We start from the raw sequence: 25,054 nt of genomic DNA, 5'->3' as shown, positions 1-25,054 counted from the left end.
GAAGTGAGTTAGTTTTTACTCAGTTAGTTTTTAGGTGTCTTAAAAATATTTCCAAGTCCTGTTATGCAGCAACTGGTTATGCAGTCACTGACATACTCCTCTTCCAGCCAAAAGAATGGAAAACACTTATGGGGAGAACAGCACTAAATGTTAGAAAAAGCTCTTTAGCACAGCTTAATACCAATGCACGGAGAAATACTGTGCGCCCTCCATCAGTGTCCCTCCAGAGGGAAAGAAACGTACCATGGAGGGGGGGGGGGGAGAAGGGGGGAAGCTACCCATACAGGCAAAGGCTAGCAAAGTAGCTATCTCTGGCAGAGATTTGGCATCTGGCTACTCCTGTTAGCAAAAGCCTACAATGTTTCTGTCTAAGGGCAGGCCTTCACTACAGCCGGGAGTGACACTCTGAGATGGTTCCACCGGCAGTCGATTTAGCGGGTCTAGTGAAGGGCTGCCAAATCAACAGCAGATCGCTCTCCTGTACTCTACCCCGGACAAGAAGAGTAAGGTAAGTCGACGGGAGAGTTATTCACGTAGCTGGAGTTGCGTAGCATAGGCCGACTTACCGCGGTAGTGTAGACATTGCCTGAGCAAGTAAATGAGACCAGGAAAGTAAAAGGCATATTAAAATAAAGGCCATTAAAAATAAAGTTCCCCTCCCCCTCATTGTAAAGAAAATTTACTTCTAGATGTAGGTTCCTGTACCTATGGCAGACATTTTGAATATGTTGATAAACTTACTTGATAAAGGCTGGTGGCATGTCCCTTTTCAAAATCTGGTCTTCGGTTGTCTGCACTGTTTCTTTTCCAACCTGTATGAAAAATCCAAGAGTCATATTTAACCCCTCAGCTTTGGATTCAGTTTAATGCTTACATCAATCAGATCATATACCAACAAAAGGAACTAGTAACTGATAACCCCTTTTATTAGTTTTGGTAATGTTTATATAGAGCAGGGATCGGCAACCTTTGGCATGCGGCAGAGCGGGCCAGGCCGGTTTGTTTAGCAGCTGCGTCCGCAGATTCGGCCGATCGCGGCTCCCACTGGCCGCGGTTCGCCACTCCAGGCCAGTGGGGGCTGCAGAAAGCAGGAGCCAGCACATCCCTTGGCCTGCACTGCTTCCCGCAGCCCCCATCGGCCTGGAGTGGTGAACTGCAGCCAGTGGGAGCCGCAATCGGCCAAACCTGCGGACATTGCAGGTAAACAAACTGGCCTGGCCCGCCAGGGGGCTTACCCTTGTGGGCTGCGTGCCAAACGTTGCCGATCCTTGGTACAGAGTTTTGAATATGTAAAGCATTATACAGGTGCTAAATAGTAGATTTTTTAAAAAGGTTACTCTTTTTGGAAAACATTAAATTCATGGACAATAAACAGCTTGTTAATCACTGTACAAGTTTTGTGGGGTGCAGTATGGTAATGTTCCCTGTACAGATCTGGTCAAATTAATAATACCAATACAAACATTGCTTTCCAAAATTGCTGCAGTCAAGTTTCGAGGAAACAATTCTCGCTACTGCTGAAAGACAATTCTTTTTTTACAGGTAATATGCATTTCAAGAACACTAGCTGCAGCACTGAGCCATAAAAATAAAATAGCTAATCATTTTTATAAAGCAAACAACATGAGTTGCACATTTAGCCTTATAGCAATCTTATTTATGAGTTTGTGGGATTCCACTTATGTGAGCATGCGTATATGCTAAATGAGAGCACTTTTTAAAACTACATATTAATAGCCAAATATAACTGGACATTGCATCGTTAGTGTAAGTACACCAACATGACCTTGGTGCTAGTCACATTATCATGTATTATGAATAAAGGCATTTTATGTCCTGTGTGACACCTCTACTAAATCTCAATGTAGAAACAGAGAAGAAGCTAGTTTGTTTTTCCCCCTACAAAAATTGTAAGAAAAAAAAACATCATTTCTTGCACAATTATGCAAGAAAAGAGAAGGAACTTTATATCCCCAATAAGCTTTGTGGCTTGCCAATAAAATGTGAATCAGAAAGAAGACCCCAAGGTAAAAAACAAACAAATCCCTCTTCTACCCTTCGACCTGACTAGCCTATTAGAAAGTAAACACACGCACACACACACTATAGATTATCCTCAGGCAAAAATAATGGTGCACAAGTTTCCCCTTACAGTTAATAATTATGGGACTAAACTAAGATCAGGGTAAAAACATTCACTGTTTTCATACACAATAGCTCTTGTGTTACACAAATCTTTCAAATCAGCAGCTGGTTCTCTGTGGTCTATGAGATCATAAACTTGACAGAGTATTTCCAGTTGCATTGTTCACTGTATTTTCCAGCTGAATAAACCGTTCAGCAAGGCCCAGGGAAGCAGAAGGTCTTTAACCCAGACACTAGTTTGTATTAAGTGCTTCCAGGACTGCCTGAGCTACAGACAAGACAACACTGTATCCTAATTTTTACTGTACCCACAAATATATTTTAACATACAATCATTAAACCGAAGAGGTTTGCCTGAGTTATACTCCCGGACCAAAGAGATGTTAAAGCTGGTGCATATTATTAAAACTTTTGTCAGAATCCATAAGACACACACACAGCTTGCACACGGCTGCTATTCTGAAACCTCAACACTTGACTGTCTTTCAGGAGTGCAAGCTACACTCTGCTCACCAGCACTGTCTCCATTTGACCTTTTCAGTACAGTTCTAAACGTTACAGGGACAAGACACAGGAAAATATAGCCCTGACATTTTCTAGTTCTTACACGAAAAAACAGTCCACGTTTACCACTAACATACATATTGTAACTTAGGAGTGCTACACTTGCAAGGTACAGGAGTCATTTCCGCCCTTGGATACATAACAGAAACTCCCACTGAAGACCATCAGAGCTGTGTGAATGTTTGAGAAAAGAATATCCAGACTTCATGTGGAGGTAATTCTCAATCTCTTTTTTGCATATATGCAGACTATAACAAGTCAAAATAAATTATAAACATCTGTGTCTTTTGCATTCAAAGTTGGTATAATAGAGCTGGGAAGTCATCTATTTACCCATCCCATGAAAATTTGAGATTTTGAAATTTTTTCCAAACACTAGCTCGGATGAGAAAAGTAGAAATCTCAAAATTTTTTCAAACCAAAAACTTGAAAAAAAAAAGTTTGTTTGGGTCAACAGAAATACAGATAATTTCAAAACATTTCAGTTTGATTTTGGCCTTTTTTAAAATGGTTTTACTGTCATTTTGAATGAAAAAACAAGAATTTTTTTATTAGAAAATTTAAAAAAAATTCAAGTCAAGAAATTTGTTGAAATCAGCCCATTCCTACAAACTGTTTTGATGAATCAGCATTTTCCTGACAAAAAATAACAAGGAGTCCTTCTGGCACCTTAGAGACGAACAAATGTATTTAGTCTCTAAGGTATCACAAGGACTCCTCGTTGTTTTTGCTAATACAGACTAATATGGCTACCACTCTGAAACCTGACAAAAAAATGTTTCTGAAAAATTCCCAAACAGCTCTACTGCATAATAGACTCATAGACTTTACAGTCAGAAGGGACCACCATGATCATCTAGTCTGACCTCCTGCACAACGCAGGCCACAGAATCTCACCCACCCACTCTTGTAATAAACCCCTAATCTATGTCTGAACTACTGAAGTCTTCAAATCATGGTTTAAAGACTTCAAGGTGCAGAGAATCCTCCAGCAAGTGACCAGTGCCCCACGCTGCAGGGGAAGGCGAAAAACTCCCAGGGTCTCTGCCAATCTGCACTGGAGGAAAATTCCTTCCTGACCCCAAATATGGCGATCAGCTAAACCCTGAGCATGTGGACAAGACTCACCAGCCAGACGCCCACAAAAGAATTCTCTGTAATAACTCAGATCCCACCCCATCTAACATCCCATTATAGGCCATTGGGCATATTCACCCCTAATAGTCAAAGATCAATTAATTCCCAAAATTAGGCTATCCCATCATACCATTCCCTCCATAAATTTATCAAGCTTAGTCTTGAAGCCAGATATGTCTTTTGCCCCCACTGCTTCCGTTGGAAGGCTGTTCCAGAACTTCACTCCTCTGATGGTTAGAAACCTTCATTTAATTTCAAGTCTAAACTTCCTGATGGCCAGTTTATATCCACTTCTTCTTGTGTCCACATTGGTTCTGAGCTTAAATAATTCCTCTCCCTCCCTGATATTTATCCCTCTGATATATTTATAGAGAGCAATCATATCTCCCCTCAGCCTTCTTTTGGTTAGGCTAAACGAGCCCAGCTCTTTGAGTCTCCTTTCATAAAACCAGTTTTCCATTCCTCGGATCATCCTAGTAGCCCTTCTCTGTACCAGTTCGAATTCATCCTTCTTAAACACTGGAGACCAGAACTGCACACAATATTCCAGGTGAGGTCTCACCAGTGCCTTGTATAAGGATACTAACACGTCCTTATCTCTACTGGAAATACCTCGCCTGATGCATCCCCAGACCGCATTAGCTTTTTTCATGGCCATATCACATTGGTGACTCATAGTCATCCTGTGATCAACCAATACTCTGAGGTCCTTCTCCTCCTCCATTACTTCCAGTGATGTGTCCCCAACTTATAACAAAAATTCTTGTTATTAATCCCTAAATGCATGACCTTGCACTTTTCACTATTAAATTTCATCCTATTACTATTACTCCAGTTTACAAGGTCATCCAGATCTTCCTGTATGATATCCCGGTCCTTCTCTATATTGGCAATACCTCCCAGCTTTATGTCATCTGCAAACTTTATTAGCACACTCCCACTTTTTGTGCCGAGGTCAGTAATAAAAAAATTAAATAAGATTGGTCCCAAAACCAGTCCCTGAGGAACTCCACTAGTAACCTCCTTCCAGCCTGACAGTTCACTTTTCAGTATGAGCCACTGTAGTCTCCCCTTTAACCAGTTCCTTATCCACCTTTCAATTTTCATTTTGATCCCCATCTTTTCCAGTTTAACTAATAATTCCCCATGTGGAACCATATCAAATGCCTTACTGAAATCGAGGTAAATTAGATCCCCTGCATTTCCTTTGTCTAAAAAATCTGTTACCTTCTCAAAGAAGGAGATCAGGTTGGTTTGGCATGATCTACCTTCTGTAAAACCATGTTGTATTTTGTCCCAATTACCACTGACCTCAATCATAGATGTCCTTAACTACTTTCTCCTTCAAAATTTTTTCCAAGACCTTGCATACTACAGATGTAAAACTAACAGGGCTGTAGTTACCACGATCACTCTTTTTTCCTTTCTTAAAAATATGAACAACGTTAGCAATTCTCCAGTCATACGGTACAACCCCTGAGTTTACAGATTCATTAAAAATTCTTCCTAATGGGCTTGCAATTTCATGTGCCAGTTCCTTTAATATTCTCGGAAGAAGATTATCTGGGTCCCCCGATTTAGTCCCATTAAGATGTTCGAGTTTGGCTTCTACCCCATATCCTCATTCCCATTTGTCATCCTGCCATTATCCCTAAGCTCCTCATTAGCCTCATTAAAGACGGAGACGAAGTATTTGTTTAGAAATTGGGCCATGACTAGATTATCCTTAACCTCCACTCCATCCTCAGTGTTTAGCGGTCCCGCTTCTTCTTTCTTTGTTTTCTTCTGATTTATATGGCTATAGAACCTTTTACTATTGGTTTTAATTCCCTTTGCAAGGTCCAACTCTACATGGCTTTTGCTCTTTCTCACTTTATCCCTACATTTTCTGACCTCAATAAGGTAGCTTTCCTTGCCGATCCCTCCCATCTTCCACTACTTGTATGCTTTCTGCTTTTTCTTAATCACCTCTCTGAGATGCTTGCTCATCCAGCTTGGTCTACAACTCCTGCCTATGAATTTTTTCCCCTTTCTCGGGATGCAGGCTTCTGATAGTTTCTGCAACTTTGCTTTGAAGTAATTCCAGGCCTCCTCCACCTTTAGATCCACAAGTTCTTCAGTCCAATCCACCTCCCTAACTAATTTCCTTAAGTTTTGAAAATCAGCCCTTTTGAAATCAAAAGCCCTAGTTGCACATTTGTTTTTGTTAATCCTTCTGTTCAGTTTGAACTGAATTAGCTCATGATCACTTGAACCAAGATTGTCCCCTACAACCATTTCTTCTATGAGGCCTTCACTATTCACCAAAACCAAATCTAAAATGACATCCCCTCTTGTTGGTTCAGCAACTACTTGGTGAAGGAATCCATCAGCTATTGCATCCAGGAAAATCTGAGCCCTATTATTATTACTAGCACTTGTCTCCAGTGAATATCTGGGAAGTTAAAATCTCCCATGATCACACAATTCCCATTAGTATTTACTTCATTAAAAACATTAAAGAGGGCTCTATCCATATCCAAATCGGATCCCGGCGGTCTGTATCATACCCCAAGCACTATCTCAGGGAAGGCTCCAGTAGCTTTCTTCCCCAATGTAATTTTTGCCCACACAGACTCTATCTTATCCATTCCATCACTTCTTATTTCTTTACAGTCTACCGCATCATTGATATACAATGCTACTCCACCACCTTTGCCTTTATTTCTGACTTTCCTGAATAGCACATACCCTCCAATACCTGTATTCCAGTCTTGACTACAATTCCACCATGTTTCTGTTATCCCTATAATATCTGGTTTCACTTCCTGCACCAGTAGCTCTAGTTACTCTATTTTGTTACCTATGCTCCTCACATTAGTGTACAAACATCTTAATTTTTGCTGTTTGGCTTCGCTCACATTCTTTACCCGATTAGGCACAGACATTCCACCACCAGAATCACCTATTAGACTGGTATCTACACTACCCTTCCTCCTTATGTCCATTCTCCTACCCACGGCTATATCCTTTCTTACTTCGTTTTCTTCTCTCTCAATGTTAAAATCCGGTGTGGAGATTACCTGGACATCTCCCAACCATCTCCCCCAAATTCCTAGTTTAAAGCTCTCTTAATCAGTTGTGCCAGCCTCCATCCTAGAAGTCTATTTCTCTCCCTACTCAGGTGAAGACCATCCGAGAGAACAGTCCTCTGTCCACAAATGCCTCCCAGTGGCCATACATCCCAAAGCCATCCTTATAGCACCACTGCCTAAGCCATCTGTTGATCATCATAATCTTGTCACACCTTTGTTGCCCTTCTCTAGGAATAGGCAGAATCCCACTGAGCCTCGATTTCCTTAAGCATCTTCCCCAGGCTGGCACAGTCTCCCTTGATACGTTCCACAGAGAATCTAGCCCTATTATTTGTTCCCACATGAAAGACAATCAGTGGATTCTTTCCCGCTCCCATTAGAATCCTCTTCAGCCTCAGGTCCACATCCCATATCTTAGCACCCGGCAGACAACACACCCTTCTATTCTCTGGATCAGCTCTGGTTACAGGCCTGTCTAGTCTTCTCAGTAAGGAGTCCCCAGTCATGTAGACCTGCCTTTTCCTGGTGATGGTGCGATTCTCCAGTCTATCCCCTGTTCCCTCTGTCTGAAAGTCCTCTCGATTCCTATTCTCCCTTGCAATCCTCTGCAACCCATCCTGTATCCTCCTGGGGCTCATATTTGGTGTTGTTATCTCCATTGACTCTTCCCCTCTTCCTATAGAACTAGTTGCTCTTCTCTTCTTCCTTGCCCTCCCACCTTCAGTGACCACCTGCTGTGCCCCTTCTTCATTTTCCAACTCTGCAAACCTGTTCCTGAGCTCTATTTCTCCTTCACTAGCCCAGGGTGCAGGAGTGGGCAAACTTTTGGCCCACCACACCTGGAAATAGAAATTGTATGGCAGGCCATGAATGCTCAGAAAATAGGGGTTGAAGTGTGTGTGGAGGGTGAGGGCTCTAGTTGGGGGTGCGGGCTCCTGGGTGGGGCCAGAAATGAGGACTTCAGAATGCGGGAGGGGACTCAGAGTTGGGGTGGGGGAGGTCTCTGGCTGGGGTGTGAGCTCTGGGATGGGACTGGGGATGTGGAGTTTGGGGTGTAGGAGGGTGCTCTGGGCTGGGATCGAGAGGTTGGGAAGGCAGGAGGGGAATCAGGGCTGGGGCAGGGGTTTGGTGTGCAGGAAGAAGTGCAGGCTCTGGCTGTGGTTGTGGGCTCCGGGCTGGGATCAAGGGGTTCAGAGAGTGGAAGGCGGATCAGGGATGGGGTGGGGGGCTGGGGCATGGGGAGAGGCTCAGAGGTGCAGGCTCCAGGCGGCGCTTACCTCAAGCGGCTCCTGGAAGCAGCGGCATGTCCCTTCTCCAGCTCCCACACAGAGGTACAGCCAGATGGCTCTGCATGCTGCCCCGTCCACAGGCACCACCCCTGCTGCTCCCATTGGCGCGCTGGAGGGGAACCATGCCACGGCTTCCAGGAGCTGCGTGGAGCAGCCCTGGACCCTGCACCCCAGCTTAAAAGCTTGTTTAAAACAAGATCTGTTTTCCATAAAATTATTCACCAGTGTCAAACAACAAGACCAAAAAAAAAAAAAAAAAAAAAAGGGCGGGGGGGTGTCGACTTTCATCTTACTATTAAAGACCATAACAAATAAATTCAGCTGCTGTAGCTGAACACCAGTGTGGCCAGGGGTTTGTCAGCTGGATAACTGATAAAAAGTGAAGAGGTAAATAAACAAATTTAGCATAACAAATGCTAGGAATGGCTTGTGCAGAAAATGACCTTATCTACTGAACTTGTCTAGTTTATATCCCAGAAATATATCATCACTACCCCAAGCCACATGCATATGCATTAAGCCAGCAACAGGATTTTAAAATGTTTCCAGATTTTAAAGCAAGCCAATAAGGAATACACAGACTGTGAAAAAGAAGATGTTTTAGCAATTGTGTGTTAAATATCATGTCAGAAATTATCTACTTATCTGTGCAACTCAATCAAATCCTCTGCAACTTCTGCAGTTTCTCATCTTCCTCATCTCTTAGGAATTTGTCTTGAAAACAAATACTAATGACCTACTGAAGCATTAAAGGGCAAATGGAAAACAACTTCCTGGTTACACACATATCAGGACCCACATTAATGTCAAACTGCAATATCCAGAGCAAAATATTTAGGCTGTAGGAGCTGATGGTCAATATCATTTCTGTCAGCCCTAAAACAATAAAAAATGGCCTAGGCTGCAAGGCTAAAAATAAGCATCTGTCAAATGCTATTGGAATCAGCCAGCAATTATGATAAATTTATGCCAGCCTGTTTGTATAGCCTGTTTGTATGCCAACCTGTTTGTATAGAACTGCTAAATTTGAGGTCCGGTAACAGAAAATATTTACTATACTGGGTGAGATTATCAGATGCTTTATTCAGATCACTCTGATCTGAGACTGTAAACTCAATGTTTAATTTGCAGTTTATTTTATTTATTTATTTATTACTTAGCATGTAAATACAGGACCAAATTTAGCAACCACACACAGTAGTAGCCACTGAAACATGGCAAAACATTTGGCTCCTATAGGCAATCAACAGCTTTTTTTAAATATGGCTCAAGTTCGAAGTTGCTTTATGGGACTCGGTCCCCATATACCGCCGCCCAGCAGGATTTAATTTAAAAAATTACCAAAGAATAAACTAGGTCAACTCTACTTTACACACTCTGGTTTAGCAATAAAAAACTGAATTTTCTGAATAAAGATACACAGAGTTTAGATGGCTCATGAAAGCTGTCAGATTTAATGCAGTTTTCACTTGTCACTCCTCAATTCCAATAAATAGTCTGATGGGATGATGACCTCAGCATCCTATAGAGAAGGTGTAGTATGCTTTACAAGCAAGAATGAATGAAGACTATGGAGGACTCGTGAACAGGCTATTTTAGGAGAACACCCGTTTTACAAGCTACTCCCTGCCCGCTACTCCAGTTCATTGATGTCAGTGGGACTACTCAGATATTTAAAACTAATTTGTTAAATCAAGGTCCTAATAAAGTAAATGGAAACATCTTGCCATTTTACAATGTATTTATCCAAGTTGAAATAATCTTGAAAATTAGTTAATAAATAATCTAGGAATAATGAGGAAAAACACAGCCTAACAGCTTTATTCTAGTGCAGTGGTTCTCAGCCAAGGGTACACATATCCTTGGGGATACGCAGAGGTCTTCCAGTGAGTACATCAATTCATCTAGATATTTGCCTAGTTTTACAACAGGCTACATAAAAAGCACTAGTTAAGTCAATACAAACTAAATTTGATACAGATAATAACTTGTTTATACTGCTCTATACACTAAAATGTACTGTGACAGGGTCGGGCCAGATGGCTATAGGAGAGTAAAAGAAGGCAGATATATTAGCCCCAGGCTAAGTAGGTCCCTTTTGCCTCGGTAATGGAACAGGCATGGTTCCAGAACAATCAGGAACCTTCTGTCAATTAAGATAGGCTGATTAGAACACCTGCAGCCAATCAAGAAGCTGCTAGAATCAATTAAGGCAGGCTAATCAGGGCACCTGGGTTTTAAAAAGGAGCTCACTTCAGTTTGTGGTGTGTGTGTGAGGAGCTGGGAGCAAGAGGCACTAGGAGCTGAGAACGTGGACTGTTGGAGGACTGAGGTGTACAAGCATTATCAGACACCAGGAGGAAGGTCCTATGGTGAGGATAAAGAAGGTGTTAGGAGGAGGCCATGGGGAAGTAGCCCAGGGAGTTGTAGCTGTCACACAGCTGTTCCAGGAGGCACTCTAGACAGCTGCATTCCACAGGGCCCTGGGCTGGAACCCGGAGTAGAGGGCGGGCCCGGGTTCCCCCCAAATCCTCCCAACTCCTGGTCAGACACAGGAGGAGTCGACCTGGACTGTGGGTTCAGAAAAACAGCCAAGCTGAGGGCTGCCGTGAAGCTCCAAGGCAAGCAAATCCACCAATAAGCGCAAGACCCACCAATGTAGAGCAGGAACTTTGTCACAATACATACATTATTTATATTCCAATTGATTTTATAAATATATGGTAAAAATGAAAAAGTAAGCAATTTTTCAGTAACAGTGTGTTGTGACGCTTCGGATTTTTATGTCTGATTTGTAAGCAAGTAGTTTTTAAGTGAGGTGAAACTTGGGGGTACGCAAGACAAATCAGACTCCTGAAAGGGGTACAGTAGTCTGGAAAGGTTGAGAGCCACTGATCTAGTGCATGTTTCTCAATCAAAATTCATCCCTGTCGCATTTAGCACCTTGAACTTTAAATTGTTCCACTTCCACTCTTAAATCAGTTGCACCAGCTCAAAAGAAGAGATTAAAAGGTGTCACTGACAGATGTTTAAAAAGCATACTCTAGCACTATTTTATGAACTTTTTGATAAAGCCTATATATTGCACTTCTTCTGTGAAAAGTAGCCACATCTTCTTAGGAGCTGCAAGATAAACCCGTAAGTAAACCAGCAAGAAACCAAGCTCTTCCTTTCTTACCTGTAGTTCATATCAAGTATCTTATGGTCCTCTAACACAATAAATCTTTATCATTGCAACATTAACACTTGACCCAACCTCAGTACAGCCTGATTCAGCAAAGTACCTAACACACACCTAACTTTAAGCACATAAGTAGTTTCAATAAAGTCAACAGAATTATTCACACTGTAAGTTAGGCACGTGCTTAAATACCTTGCTGAATCAGTTCCATCTATAGGCCCTATCTTTCATTTACATATGCTTTTTTTGGCTGGTTTTCTCACGATTACATTGGAGACTGAATTCCAGAAGTTTCAAGGCACCATTCCAACATCCTCTGGCAATAAATCAAGAAAATTAAAGCTTGGCCATCAGTCCCCATCATCAGGCAACAAGCCTACTTGCTACACTGACATTTTTCAACACCAGTTCCAACTGCCCATGGCCAAGGAAATCCTAGAATGAAAACCTACAGTTCAACTAAAACAGTTTAATTACAGAAAAAGACTACACAGAAACCAGAATGAGTGACGTCTTTTGGACAGCAAAATTGATTTCTATTGATGCTGCAGAAGCCTAGTAACCTTGTGCAGATAATGAGTCCACTGCATAAGTGTTCTGATTAAATGCAGAGTACATAAATCAACATGAAGGAAACACAAAAGCAAATATTAGGTATGGCACAGTGAACTGTTCAATACAAAATATTTTAATTGGAGAATTTTTCCAGCACTATTATGAAAAGCTTCTCTCCTGCTGCAATACTTCTGAGAATAGAACTACTTCAAGATTATAATATGCTAGCTCCACTCTAATCAGGCCCATACAAAGATTAACTCTTTCCTCCTAGATTTTCCAGATAAAGTTTATATATGCACAAGAAAAATGGCAACTGTCTTGTCGGTAAAATGCACAATTGCAATAAGTTAACTCTGCCTCACATGAAGGAGACACAGGAAAACCTTTCACAGCAGATACCAAAAAACTGTTCTCTGACCCATTTTTAAGACACCTATGGCTGTGAAAGATCTCTAAGTCTCAAAGTGGCTCCAGTAGGTGATACAGAATTCTATAGAAGTACATAAACATTTGGAGAAAGACAACATGTGAACTGAAGCATACCACCAGGGAGTTTCATGAAAAGTAGGGCAATTGTGATATTGTAGGGCTAAACCCCTCTGCATATCTAATAGAAACATACTAGTCTGAAGAGCGGGGCAGAGTATATTGTACATCAATGATACGTAGGTATGTTTGTATCACTGTTAGTGATGGCCTAGTGTTGGTCAACAACCCCAACTCCAACAAAAAAATAAAAGTTTAGCGGTCTTTTTCCAGGGAGAAGCAGAGATGGAAATATATGTAAAGTATTAATGGGGACGTTTGAGAGGGAAGCAAAGATAGGAACTTCTTTTTAGCAATCTAAAATGTAGTAGTACATCACAAAATGTTCACACTTCTGCTAATGGGGGAAGAGAGCTTTCCTCCCCTGAAAGGGAGAAGACGTGGCCTGTATGAACTTGTGCTCTCAGCCCTAAGAGCTCACTTATTGATGCGTGAAAATGACCCCTAAACCAGTAAGGTTAATGGCTGATTTTCCCCCTTCAGCAGGATGACAAAGTCAAGTGACACAGATCCCAGTACTCTAAATACCAACTATAAATTATGTATTTATATAGCAGGCCTGACCAAACTTGCAGGCTGCATGGCTCTTTTATAGTTAGTGTGTGACTCGCGGTGTCCTCCACACCCTTCTTCTACACCTACTAGCTTCTACACCTACCAGACTGTGGAAGGGGTGGGGGGGAGGCAATGGGCTTCTGCCCTGTGGAGAGCGGGGGTATCGGGGCTTTTGCTTCCCCCACAGGGCTGAAGCCCCAGGCCCCGGCACGCACGCGCACACACATACCCCGGCAGGACAGAAGCCCCGAGCTCCCCCTTCCAGTCTGGTAGGCAGAGAATGGGGGAAGGCACAGGGGGCTCCAGGCAACGCTTTAAGAGAAGTTAAGCCTGGGTGAACCCAACAGTGTGAGAGTGAGACCAATAGAAAGAGAAGCTCTCACATGCGCATTATATCGGGAAATTGCATTGTTCTGTATTCAGACATTGTGCTGTACAGACCTCATGTGCTCGCCATCTCCCTGCATTCTGCAGACTACAGGCTGTGTTTACTATTCATAAATCTAAAACTATTCAAATGCAACTTAAGTGTAAACCCTCCATTTATTTCGTGGATGACAATGACAACATCGTCAAATTGTAAGAAAGGCAAGTATGAAGAAAACAGAAGTTTTAAGCCAGAATGGGAGGAAGATTTTTCATTTACTGTTAAAGGTGGCAAACCCCTGTGCCTCACCTGCAATGCATCGCTCACTCATTACAAAGCAACAACTTAAAACGTCACTATGAAACAAATCCCAACAACTTTTCGTTTAAATACCCTCCTGAATTCAGAATTAAGGAAAAACAAGTAAACACATTAAAATTACGCCTAAACAGGTCAGTCATTCAGTAAGGAAGCTGATACAACCTAAGCTAGTTTTGTTATGTCCTGGAGCATTGCTCATGCTAAATGTCAGTAGAGCGATGGAAAATTTGTTAAGAAGAATATTGCAGAAGTGCTTGCAATTTTAGATCCATGTGACACAAAACTTCAACGACTAATAAAGCAAATTCCAATTTTGCACCAGACTACAGAGTGGTGTATCTTCCAGATCAATGCAAGCAAGATACAAAGCCATCTAAATAATTCTCTAGCATTCAGCCTAGCTGTCAACAAATCCACAGATAAACAAGATAAAACACAACTAGTGATATTTGTTTCAGCAGCTGTAACAGCAGATGTAACAGCGGATATATGTGTCAGAGGATGTAACTGTGAAAGAAGAAGCGATGGACTTAGTGGTGTTAAAAGAAACAACACGTGGTGTTGACATAAAGAACGCACTTGACAAAGCATTGACAAATGCCAATGTACCACTGGATAAATTTGTCACTGTTGACTCTTGAAAAGCAATTTCAAATTTCCAGAGTTTCTCCCTGTTCATTCCATCATGAACATCTCACAGGCAGATACTTCAAGTACGGGAATGTTACAAGAACGGTTCTAGAAACTGTCAACTTAATCCACTCAAATGGGAAGACTCATTGACAGTTCAAAAATTTCATTAAAGAACTGGATCTTGAAGACAAACCTAATGATGTCTCTTTCCACTGTGTTTATTTAGTAAAGGTCATGTACATTTATGGCACTAAATAACTGAATGAACAGGGATAGCACAAGATGCTTCATTTTGTAGAAACGACTAAAGGCAGGACAAACAGAATGATCACACCCAGATTCTAAGATGACCCCACACTAAAGCACTTTCTCTTTTTAAACTTTCTCTGTTGTCTATAACCTTACTTGACCACAATAAACAGCTTTCTTTTTTTTTTAAATGTCCCAAGATTCACTTCAGCATTTAATTACAAAAATCTGAATTGCTTTCTGTACTCCATTGCCATGAACATCAATAAGTCTTGAAACATACTGCTAACTTTTAACAGTAATTATGAGTTGCATAAAGAGCTCTAATATATCCAAATAAAAATGCAGCTAGCTGCCACGTACTGAATTTTAAGGTCTTACATTCATCATGTGCAAATACTTGCACTGACTTTCTAAATACCAGATTGCTTAAAACACAGAGACCCCTTTTCAGTGGCAAGAGTGAAGCCAGCCCTGCCTTTCTCAGGAGTGCCAGTATTTTAACAGATTTCAGAGTAGCAGCCATGTTAGTCTGTATTCGCAAAAAGAAAAGGAGGACTTGTGGCACCTTAGAGACTAACAAATTTATTTGAGCATAAGCTTTCGTGAGCTACAGCTCACTTCATAACAGTATCATGGTGATAATTCCAGTGAATCTCAAGCACCTTTCTTGTGAAAAATCAAGGTAATAGCAGTTCTGTGTCTGAAGACAGGATTGAGAAGTGTGGGGAGGGTAGGAAGAGAATAAATTAGTGCAGTTAGTTTATTTTGAATTCTAAATTTCTTTTGAGGTATAACTGCAGTAACACAAGTGAAAATTATAATCCCATTTTACAGATGGGAAATTGAGGAACAGATTCCAAGCAACTTGCACCACAGAAGACCAGGTGACACACTGATGACCAAAGCACTACAATATACTATACAGGAGACCCGGATTCATAAAGGAATTCTTGGACTATTGATTCTCAGGCCAGCTGGGTCTGCCAGTCTTGAGGAGAGGAAGTGCTCTGTTTTGAAGAAAGCAGGTACAAAATGCATCATGTTTATGAATCCTTTACCAGTTTAGGTACTCAGAACTACCGTGATGAGCACCATATAAGAACAGGAAGCACTCATTCTCTGCCAGTTGTGGAAAGTAAGAGCCACAGTAAGAGTTCTCAGGAAGAGTGAGAGAAAGAGCAAGAAGCAGCTTTAAACCAAAGCCAACAGCTCTTAATATCAGTTAACAGCAAGAGTCGCTCCGCCAACATGGCAAGGCCAACTTCTCATGTGTCACTGTCAGGAGTAACTGGAGAGCATCCAGATACCTGGGACATAATCTCCAGAATAAAGTAGTGTTATGACAGACTTCAGTTTTATTCTATAGGTGTATTTTTATATATATTCTCAGAAAACATCTGCTTAATGTGCAGTGGCAGTGAAAAAAGCTAACAAATGTTAGGAACCATTAGGAAAGGGATAGATAGTAAGACAGAAAAGAACAGAATGCCTCTATATAAATCCATGGTATGCCCACACTTTGAATACTGCGTGCAGTTCTGGTTACCCCATCTCAAAAAAGGTATGAGAATTGGAAAAGATACAGAGAAGGGCAAAAAAAATTATTAGGGCTGTGGAACAACTTCCATACGAGGATAGATTAAAAATATTGGGACTATGACAAAGATCTATAAAATCATCAATGGTGCAGAGAAAATGAATAAGGAAATGTTGTTTACTCCTTCACATAACACAAGAACCAGGGGTCACCCAATGAAATTAATAGGCAACAGGTTTTACACAAACAAAAGGAAGTACTTCGCACAACGCACAACCAACCTGTGGAACTCATTGTCAGGGGATGCTGTGAAGGCCAAAACTACAACAGCGTTAAAAAAGAACTAGATAAGTTCCTGGAGGATAGGTCCATCAATGTCTATTAGCCAAGATGGTCAGGGATGCAACCCGATCCTCTGAGTGTCCCTAGCCTCTGTTTACCAGAAGTTGGGAGTGGACAAGAGGATGGATTACTCGATTATTGCCTGTTCTGTTTATTCCTTCTGAAGCACCTGGCATTGGCCACTGTCAGAAGACAGGATGAGCTAAATGGACCATTGGTCTGACCCAGTATGGCCATTCTTATGTTCTTAGGTAGAAGCTATAGTAATTATCATCAACATTAGGCTGGAAAATCAGGTTAACACCAAAAGTAAGTTTCCTTTGGAACAGTTTAATGCTGGGATATGTCATGGGTAGTTTTACGCCAACCTACCAGCAATTCGAAGAGGAGGATGGAATGTAGAGTGACTACATGTTTCCCCCACACCTTCCAATCTCTTTGAGGTACTGAGGAAGTACAGGGTCACTGATGCAGTACCAGGTTAATAACAGGTTAGACAGACACCGGTCAGAAATGGTCTAGTTATTAGATAGTCCTGCCTTGAGTGCAGGGGACTGGACTAGATGACCTATTGAGGTCCCTTCCAGTCCTACACTTCTGTGATTTTATGACACTTGCTAACAAAGGAGGCACACTAGCCCTGCACAGACCACTAGGAAAATGCATTACCTACTGGCAGAGGTAACACTACAGGAATGTTTGACTAAGTAACTGGGAATCAGGGTGGATAAAAATCAATGATTTAAAAAAAAAATGATTTTTTTAAATTTAAAATCAGATTTTTTTGATAAAATGCTTTTTGAGGAAAAAACACCTATCTAGAGATAGTTTTAATTAAGATATCTTTAATGAACTATAATGTATCTCATCATGGAATAGGGATTATAAATTCTAATTCTATGGTATGAGAGAATATATTCATGTAATTTTTAAGAAAAGTTTTGTAAATGAGTTCCAATCGTTCATGGATCAGGGACCCAATCTTATGGGGTTCCAGAGGCTTCTGTATAGATTGGTTAATCTTTCTATCTACTCAGTAGGACTCAGTGCTAAGCCTAGAAGAGACCATCAGAGATGCTTAGTTTTGCAGTTCTCAAACTGTGGATTTGTGTCTCCAGAGATAACATGCTTGTTGACAACAAAAATGTTTTAAATAAATAAATAATATATAGAGGTGAGAAATAACAGACCTCAACTCTATTGTCCCTCTGCAAATTTGTGTACACAGAGTTAATCCCTTACCTCTCTCTAAAAGTGCAAAGTTTCAAAAAGTTCAATGAATAGAAGATTGTTGGGGATGGAATAGATCTGGACAAGGAGAAGAAGTCTTGAGATAAATGTGAGAAGAGAGGGACAGGCAGTAGAAACAAAAGTGAAACTGTTTGAGCACCATATTCAAGAAGTCTTGAGGTCTTTCTGAGTGTAGCCTTCATTGATTTGAAATCTACCATACCATTCTCCCAATAGAAGGGAAAACCTATAATGGTAGCAGGCCATAAGAGAGACCCAGTTTGACAATATTTAAATGAAGTTCCTCTACCTGTGGGTAAGACAGGCATGCGTGCAAAATGCAAACAGTGCAACAAAGAAATGCAAGGCCTGGTCACCCGAATGAAACATCATGAGAACTGTTCCTTCTCAGGAGGAAGCTGTGTTGAAGATGATGAAAGGAACGTGTCTGAAGATGCAGGATCTTCAGGTTGGTAAACTTTTTTATTTCATACTTCTTTCTTAAGGACTGCCTGTCTTCCTTCTGGACTATTCTTGAATTCTCATGTTTGAGCAAAATATATAGTTGTTACTCTAGGGTACTATCATTTTAGATGCAGTTGTGATAAAAAATAAATAACTGAAAGAGGCAGATCTTCCTTTTACAATTTCACCTTTAAAGTAGTACTGAGTGTCAGTGAATGCAATGAGTAATACTAAATGAGCAGTATGGTAATAATAATTAAATAACTGCATTGACTTATTTTGTTTAGGAGAATCCATCCTCAACATACAGGATTCTGAAGACTATCCACCTTCAAGTTCACCATCATTTTCTATAATTTCAGAGTTATCTGCCAATGATAGTGTTTCAGTCACATCGTGTATGTCACATAGCCACAGTATATCACCTGTAGCAAAGGGGGAAAAAAAATCTCCATCATCCAGAAACAACCATAGATAAGTTTGTGATAAGAACCAACAGATTACAAAAAGAAGTAATCGATGAAAAAATTGCCCAGTTTGTTTATGCAACAAACTCTCCTTTCCGTATGATTGAGAACCCACACTTCATTAACATGGTTCAGTCATTAAGACCAGGATACAGTCCACACAACAGGGCAGATGTCGCAGGCAAATTGCTGGATAAAATGTATGAAAGAGAAATTGAGCAGTGTGCAAAAGGTCTAGAGGGTAAAATTGTTAACCTGAGTCTTGATGGGTGGAGTAATGTCCACAATGATCCCGTCGTATGTGCTTGTGTGACAACAGAAGAAGGGAATGTCTTCCTTACAGAAACAATTGATACATCAGGAAAGGCACACACAGCAGAATATTTACAAGTAGCAGCAGTAAAAGCTATAACAAACTGTGAAAAAAAATTCAAATGTCTAGTATGCAGCTTGCTCACAGACGTACACTCTATGCGACTCTAGCGTATCTGGTGAAGACACTCTATGTCAACTACTCTAAATACTCCATTTCTGTGAGAGATGGAAGCTATGTCAGCGGGACATAGAGCTGGTGTGGACAGCACTTAGATCGCTGTAACTTGCGTCCCTCGGGGGGTGTATTTTCACACCCCAAGTGATGTAAATTAGATTGACTTAAGCGGTAGTGTAGACTTGAACTAAGTCTGCTCTCAGGGCATACCAAGAGGTCGGGGGGGGTGTCTGTCCGCCCCTAGCTGTCTGAGCAGACTGAATTAAAGGATTGTCCAAGGCCAAACATCATCAATGGAAAATCCGAGAAGAAAATGGAAAACCCGATCACCAGAACACTGATACCTATGAACCAATGACCCAAAGGGTGGAGGGTTTCCCTGCCTCTCAGCAGGCTAGCTGAGCAGAGATTCCCAGCTCAAGAACAAAGGAGCAGGAGAATAAAGAGTTGGCTTCTGGAAGAAGCTTGATGCTCTCTCTCACCTGGGAACTGACTAAGGAAGGAAGTTAGTGAGAAACACAGCCTGAAAATAGAGTTCACAACAGCTTGGCTGGTGAATTCCTCTGGACTGTCCAGAATGGACAATGCTTTAACCTTTATTTCTTTGTGTTAACCTAAGGACTTCCAGTTCTGTGTTCCAGCTAACTAATGAAACCTACTATTCTGAAAATGCTGCTTCAGCATCACTGCAAATACTGGGTGAGGTGGGAATCGATCTAAGTACCTCGTACTTAGACTTACCGTGGTGTCCTCACCGTGGTGAGTTAACTGCTGCTGCTCCCCCATCGACTCTACCTGCGCCTCTCGCGGCAGTGGAGTACAGGAGTAGACTAGACGCGATAAATCGATCCCTGATGGATCGATCACTGCCGGCGGGTAGTGTAGACATACCCTTTGTCACTTACTACACCAACCTAATAATTCCACCTCTGTGAGAAGCACAGTGCTTAGTCACAGTGTACACACTGTGTTGACTGTTCCGGGTGTCTGACAGTCCAGAGCCCCGGCAGCTGTCAGCCCTGGGCAGTGGAGCCCCTGGCAGCGGTCCATGCCCAATACTGTCAATTAAATCGGTGGAAGTGCTCCTGGTGAGCACGCACATCGCCGACAGATGGAGGGTAGTGTGGACATGCAAAATCAATTTAATTACTGCAGTGGCTGTACATCAATGTAACTTAAGTTGACTTAATTTTGTAGTGTCGGCTTGCCCTCAGTTGGAGACATTGAGCAGCACTCACGGTGTGAAACAGGAGTACGGAAAGCCCAAAGGTTCAGTCTCAGCAGGTGGTGAGGCTGCTTGGTCTACCCTGAAGGAAGGTCTGGCACATTGATCGTGATCCTCCAGGGGACTGTTCCAAAGGTGGGGACATAGCACTGATTCTGTGGATCTGCGACAGATGGTCTACCAATGATTACCTGTCCTGCTCTTACCTCCCATACGGTACTGATCAGGGGAATTCACCGCCAGAGTGCGGAAATTTGAAGATACCCTCTGTTAAGAGCAGATTAGTTCTAGTCATAACCAATACCAATCCACATGGATCTGTTCTTATTTAAGCTTTACCCAGCTTCTCTGGATGCTCAGAATGCCTGACAATACCTGCTCTATCAGGGCTTGGGTCTTCAGCAGATTACAAAACCCATTTGAGGGTAGGAGTGGTGGTCCAAAGCTGACAATTTGTGAGGCCTGTGGTGTCAACTGCAAGTCTCTAAGTAGGAGTAGAGTGGGTAAGAAGGGAAGGGTGGGAGGGAGGAACCTGAAATGGCTTCTCTTCTAGTCCCCCTCCTAGAGGGCATTATCTAGTCAGGAGTTTCCTCTTCTTTAGAGGATCTCCTTCGGTTACTATTAATCTATCCTAAATCATGAACAGTGACAAAGGGGAAAAACATAAACCCTTGCTGTGCCCCACCCAGCCCCCCAAAAGGTTCATTTTTCTGACCACAGCTGCACTTCTATTACTTGCCAGCCACAGTTTGGACTATTCAATAGGGCTTCTGTTTTTCAGAGTTTATTTTTGAGTGTTATATACATGTCCAAAAATTGAGGGTTTTCGGGGTTCTTTGTATGTATACTGTAGTAAATAATGTACAGTCAATCCATTATGCATTACAATAGTATATATTGTAATGAGCAATGTCTCTGTACAGTTCCTTAGTGTGCTTTATCAAGGTTCTGTTTCACTACATTAAAGCACAATAGGGAACCTTTAGTGAGTGCCAGCAGGGTCTGGACAGACCAATTACCATGCAACGCATTAGTGTGCTTTAAATATCCCACCCCACAGAGTATGCATTACTGCTTTGTATAGACAAGACCTTAGATACAAGTAGCCATTTATGTTTATCTAATAAACGCTAGATTTTTTTTTTAATGTACCAGGGTGTTTTATGAGTGTTCATCAGTTAAAACTGAAAATCAGGAGCCCTACAATTAAAATATTGATGTCAGTCCAGTTGGAGTACCATCATACTTTGCTATTTTCACAACCAGAAGCTAAATGTGAAGAACAGATCATCTGCTAATGCCATCAGTGTGTCACTATTTAAAAGCTTCCCATCATCTCTTTGAAAGCTCATTGCAGGATAACATCATCCAAAAATACCAAGCACTATTCTACATGAATAGAAAGTACATTTTGTAAGACTTTACTAGCCCTAGAGAACAAAGCTTTCTACCGTTTAACTGGTGCCAAGCTGAGCTAAAGACTGCCTTGAACCAATCAGTGCCTTTTTGAACTACTAAGGAGTCAAGACAACTTTGGAATTACCATACACAATTTACGGTCTCCTATTTATCTGAACTGAAGGCTGACCCGCTGAACAGTGAAACAAGAGAATAGCTGCTGTGTCTCCACACAATTTAAACTGGCAAACACAAAGACGTTCAAGTATAAAGAAACTGTAAACCAGCCAAAGCAATATTTTGCTGTCTGAATCCTCTTACTCATCTTTCATGGTGACAGGTTTCAGAGTGTTAGCCGTGTTAGTCTGTATCAGCAAAAAGAACGAGGCGTACTTGTGGCACCTTAGAGACTAACAAATTTATCTGAGCATAAGGTCTTTAAGGTGCCACAAGTACTCCTCGTTCTTTTTACTCATCTTTGTTACAGCACAATGTTTACATCAGAACACTGAGATTAACAACCACAACATTTTCTCAAATCAAACCTTGTTAGATTGTGTTATATTACCTTTTTGAACTAATTCAGTATAACAAATGTTCCCCTCCCCCTCAAAAAGCAGTACATGTGGGTACGAATGAGAAATTTGGATCATTCTTCCAGTGTAAGAACAAGTTCACAATCCATGAGATATTTATTAGACATTCTACTAGCTTTAAAACATTTTTTGTTCATCCACGCAGAGCCTATTAGCTGTTCTGTACACAGAAGTCTCAATTATTTTGAGCCCAGTGTCAAAGCTCCAATAGACGTTAAAAGGAATGGGAAAAGCAACTACAACCGGAATGCTATCATGAAGCAAAAATGCTTCAATAGAAGTGATCCATAAAGGTTTATGTGCAATTCAATGTTTCTTAAATTTTTGTACTTTGCTAGAAGCATGTTCACTACAAATATTTCATAGAAAAATAAAACTGAGATAATAGAAAAAGAAAACAGTGTTCAGAGTCTGATTTCAACTAAAGTTTGTATTAAAAATAATATAATATATTTTACCAATAATGTCAGGATGAGTATGCAATCTTCTTCTTAGCATATGTGCAATGTGCCTCAGGTGGCACATGACCAGGATTCATCACCAAATTTGGTCCGCTGGTTGGATCATTGGCTTCCCCAGCCTGGCCTGGGTACTGATGGGGAGTGCGACAAGAATGCTGATCTATGCACCCCTGTATATGCAATGACAGGGAATATAGCATGCACTCAGTACAGTGTCTCTCTCAAGGAAATTGAAGCCCACATCAAACCATTTATATATATTTTTAAGACCTTTTAAGACTGAACCATCTCTTAATTTGAAGACCAGTACATGAATCAGAATTCTCACCCTTGCCATAAAAGTTGTGATGTTTGTTGTGTGCAATACTCACACTGTTGTGACAATTCAGCCTACAACTTACCTACATGCCTCCAGCTTTCATCCAGACCACACCACATGATCTATTGTCTACAGGCAAGCTCTACGATACAACCGCATTTGCTCCAACCCCTCAGACAGAGACAAACACTTACAATACCTCTATCAAGCATTCTTACAACTACAATACCCACCTGCTGAAGCGAAGAAACAGACTGACAGAGCCAGAAGAATACCCAGAAGTTACCTACTACAGGACAGGCCCAACAAAGAAAATAACAGAACGCCACTAGCCATCATCTTCAGCCCCCAAGTAAAACCTCTCCAACGCGTCGTCAAGGATCTACAACCTATCTTGAAGGATGACCCATCCCTCTCACAGATCTTGGGAGACAGGTCAGTCCTTGCTTACAGACAGCCCCCCACAACCTGAAGCCAATACTCACCTGCTACCACAGGCCACACAACAAAAACACTAACCCAGGAACAGGTTGCAGAGTAGCAGCCATGTTAGTCTGTATTCGCAAAAAGAAAAGGAGTACTTGTGGCACCTTAGAGACTAACAAATGTATTTGAGCATAAGCTTTTGTGAGCTACAGCTCACAACCCAGGAACCTATCCTTGCAACAAAGCCCATTGACAACTGTGTCCACATATCTATTCAGGGGACACCATCACAGGGCCTAATCACATCAGCCACACTATCAGAGGCTCGTTCACCTGCACATCTACCAATGTGATATATGCCATCATGTGCCAGCAATGCCCCTCTCCCATGTACATTGGCCAAACCGGACAGTCTCTACGTAAAAGAATAAATGGACACAAAGCAGACATCAAGAATTATAACATTCAAAAACCAGTCGGAGAACACTTCAATCTCTCTGGTCACTCGATTACAGACCTAAAAATCGCAATATTACAACAAAACAAAAAAACTTCAAAAACAGACTCCAATGAGAGACTGCTGAATTGGAATTAATTTGAAAACTGGACACCATTAAATTAGGCTTGAATAAAGACTGGGAGTGGATGTGTCATTACACAAAGTAAAACTATTTCCCCACGTTTATTTTTCCCCCCTACTGTTCCTCAGACGTTCCTGTCAACTGCTGGAAATGGCCCACCTTGATTATCACTACAAAAGGTTTTTTTTCCTCTCCTGCTGGTAATAGCTCACCTTACCTGATCACTCTCGTTACAGTGTGTATAGTATCACCCATTGTTTCATGTTCTCTGTGTATATAAAATATTCCTACTGTATTTTCCACTGCATGCATTCGATGAAGTGAGCTGTAGCTCATGAAAGCTTATGCTCAAATAAATTTGTTAGACTCTAAGGTTCCACAAGTACTCCTTTTCTTTTTGCGGATACAGACTAACACGGCTGCTACTCTGAAATCAGCCTACAAACTTAACCCAGTTGTGAGTTTAACTGTAAAAGTTAATAAAACATCAACCCATAACAATAAATATTGATGGGGAAAGATCTGAAAGGGAGACAGAGAAACTGAATTAGTCCAAACAAAAAGGCCTACTGATATATTTCAAGGGCTGGGTCAAGTTCATGTCTGGTAAACAAGAGAAGTGTGCAATCAGAAATCAATGAACCAAAACTGATGTGTTGGAAATGAGGCTACTCTGCCCATCAATTCCCCTTTTGGGGTCCTTAAGGGAAGACTTTGAAAAACCGGCTACATAACCATCATGACTGCCACCATCTCCCGGGACCCTGGACCTTCTTCATCCTAATCCTGAGAAATGTCTTGACCGGACCAGGCCAGAGAGAGGAACCCAGATGACACAGCCACCTCCACTGGCTCCAGCTAAATCCCAAATACCATCTGGAACGTGAGATTTGGT

General features: G+C 41.4%; 1 protein-coding gene across 2 annotated transcripts in view; it reads right to left on the bottom strand.

The window, feature by feature from the left end:
- Positions 1 to 25,054, bottom strand: part of VCL (vinculin) — a 104,978-nt gene that overhangs the window by 60,820 nt on the left and 19,104 nt on the right. For both annotated transcript variants that reach the window (XM_037905760.2, XM_043551790.1), the window contains exon 2: positions 742 to 812. In XM_037905760.2, coding sequence (XP_037761688.2) covers positions 742 to 812 — 71 coding nt within the window. The remainder of the gene's footprint in view (positions 1 to 741; positions 813 to 25,054) is intronic.

The sequence above is a fragment of the Chelonia mydas genome, chromosome 7 (assembly GCF_015237465.2).
Source record: "Chelonia mydas isolate rCheMyd1 chromosome 7, rCheMyd1.pri.v2, whole genome shotgun sequence".
Taxonomy (NCBI): Eukaryota; Metazoa; Chordata; order Testudines; family Cheloniidae; genus Chelonia; species Chelonia mydas.
Note: the sequence above shows the minus strand (reverse complement) of the source record. Positions and strands in the feature narration are given on the sequence as shown.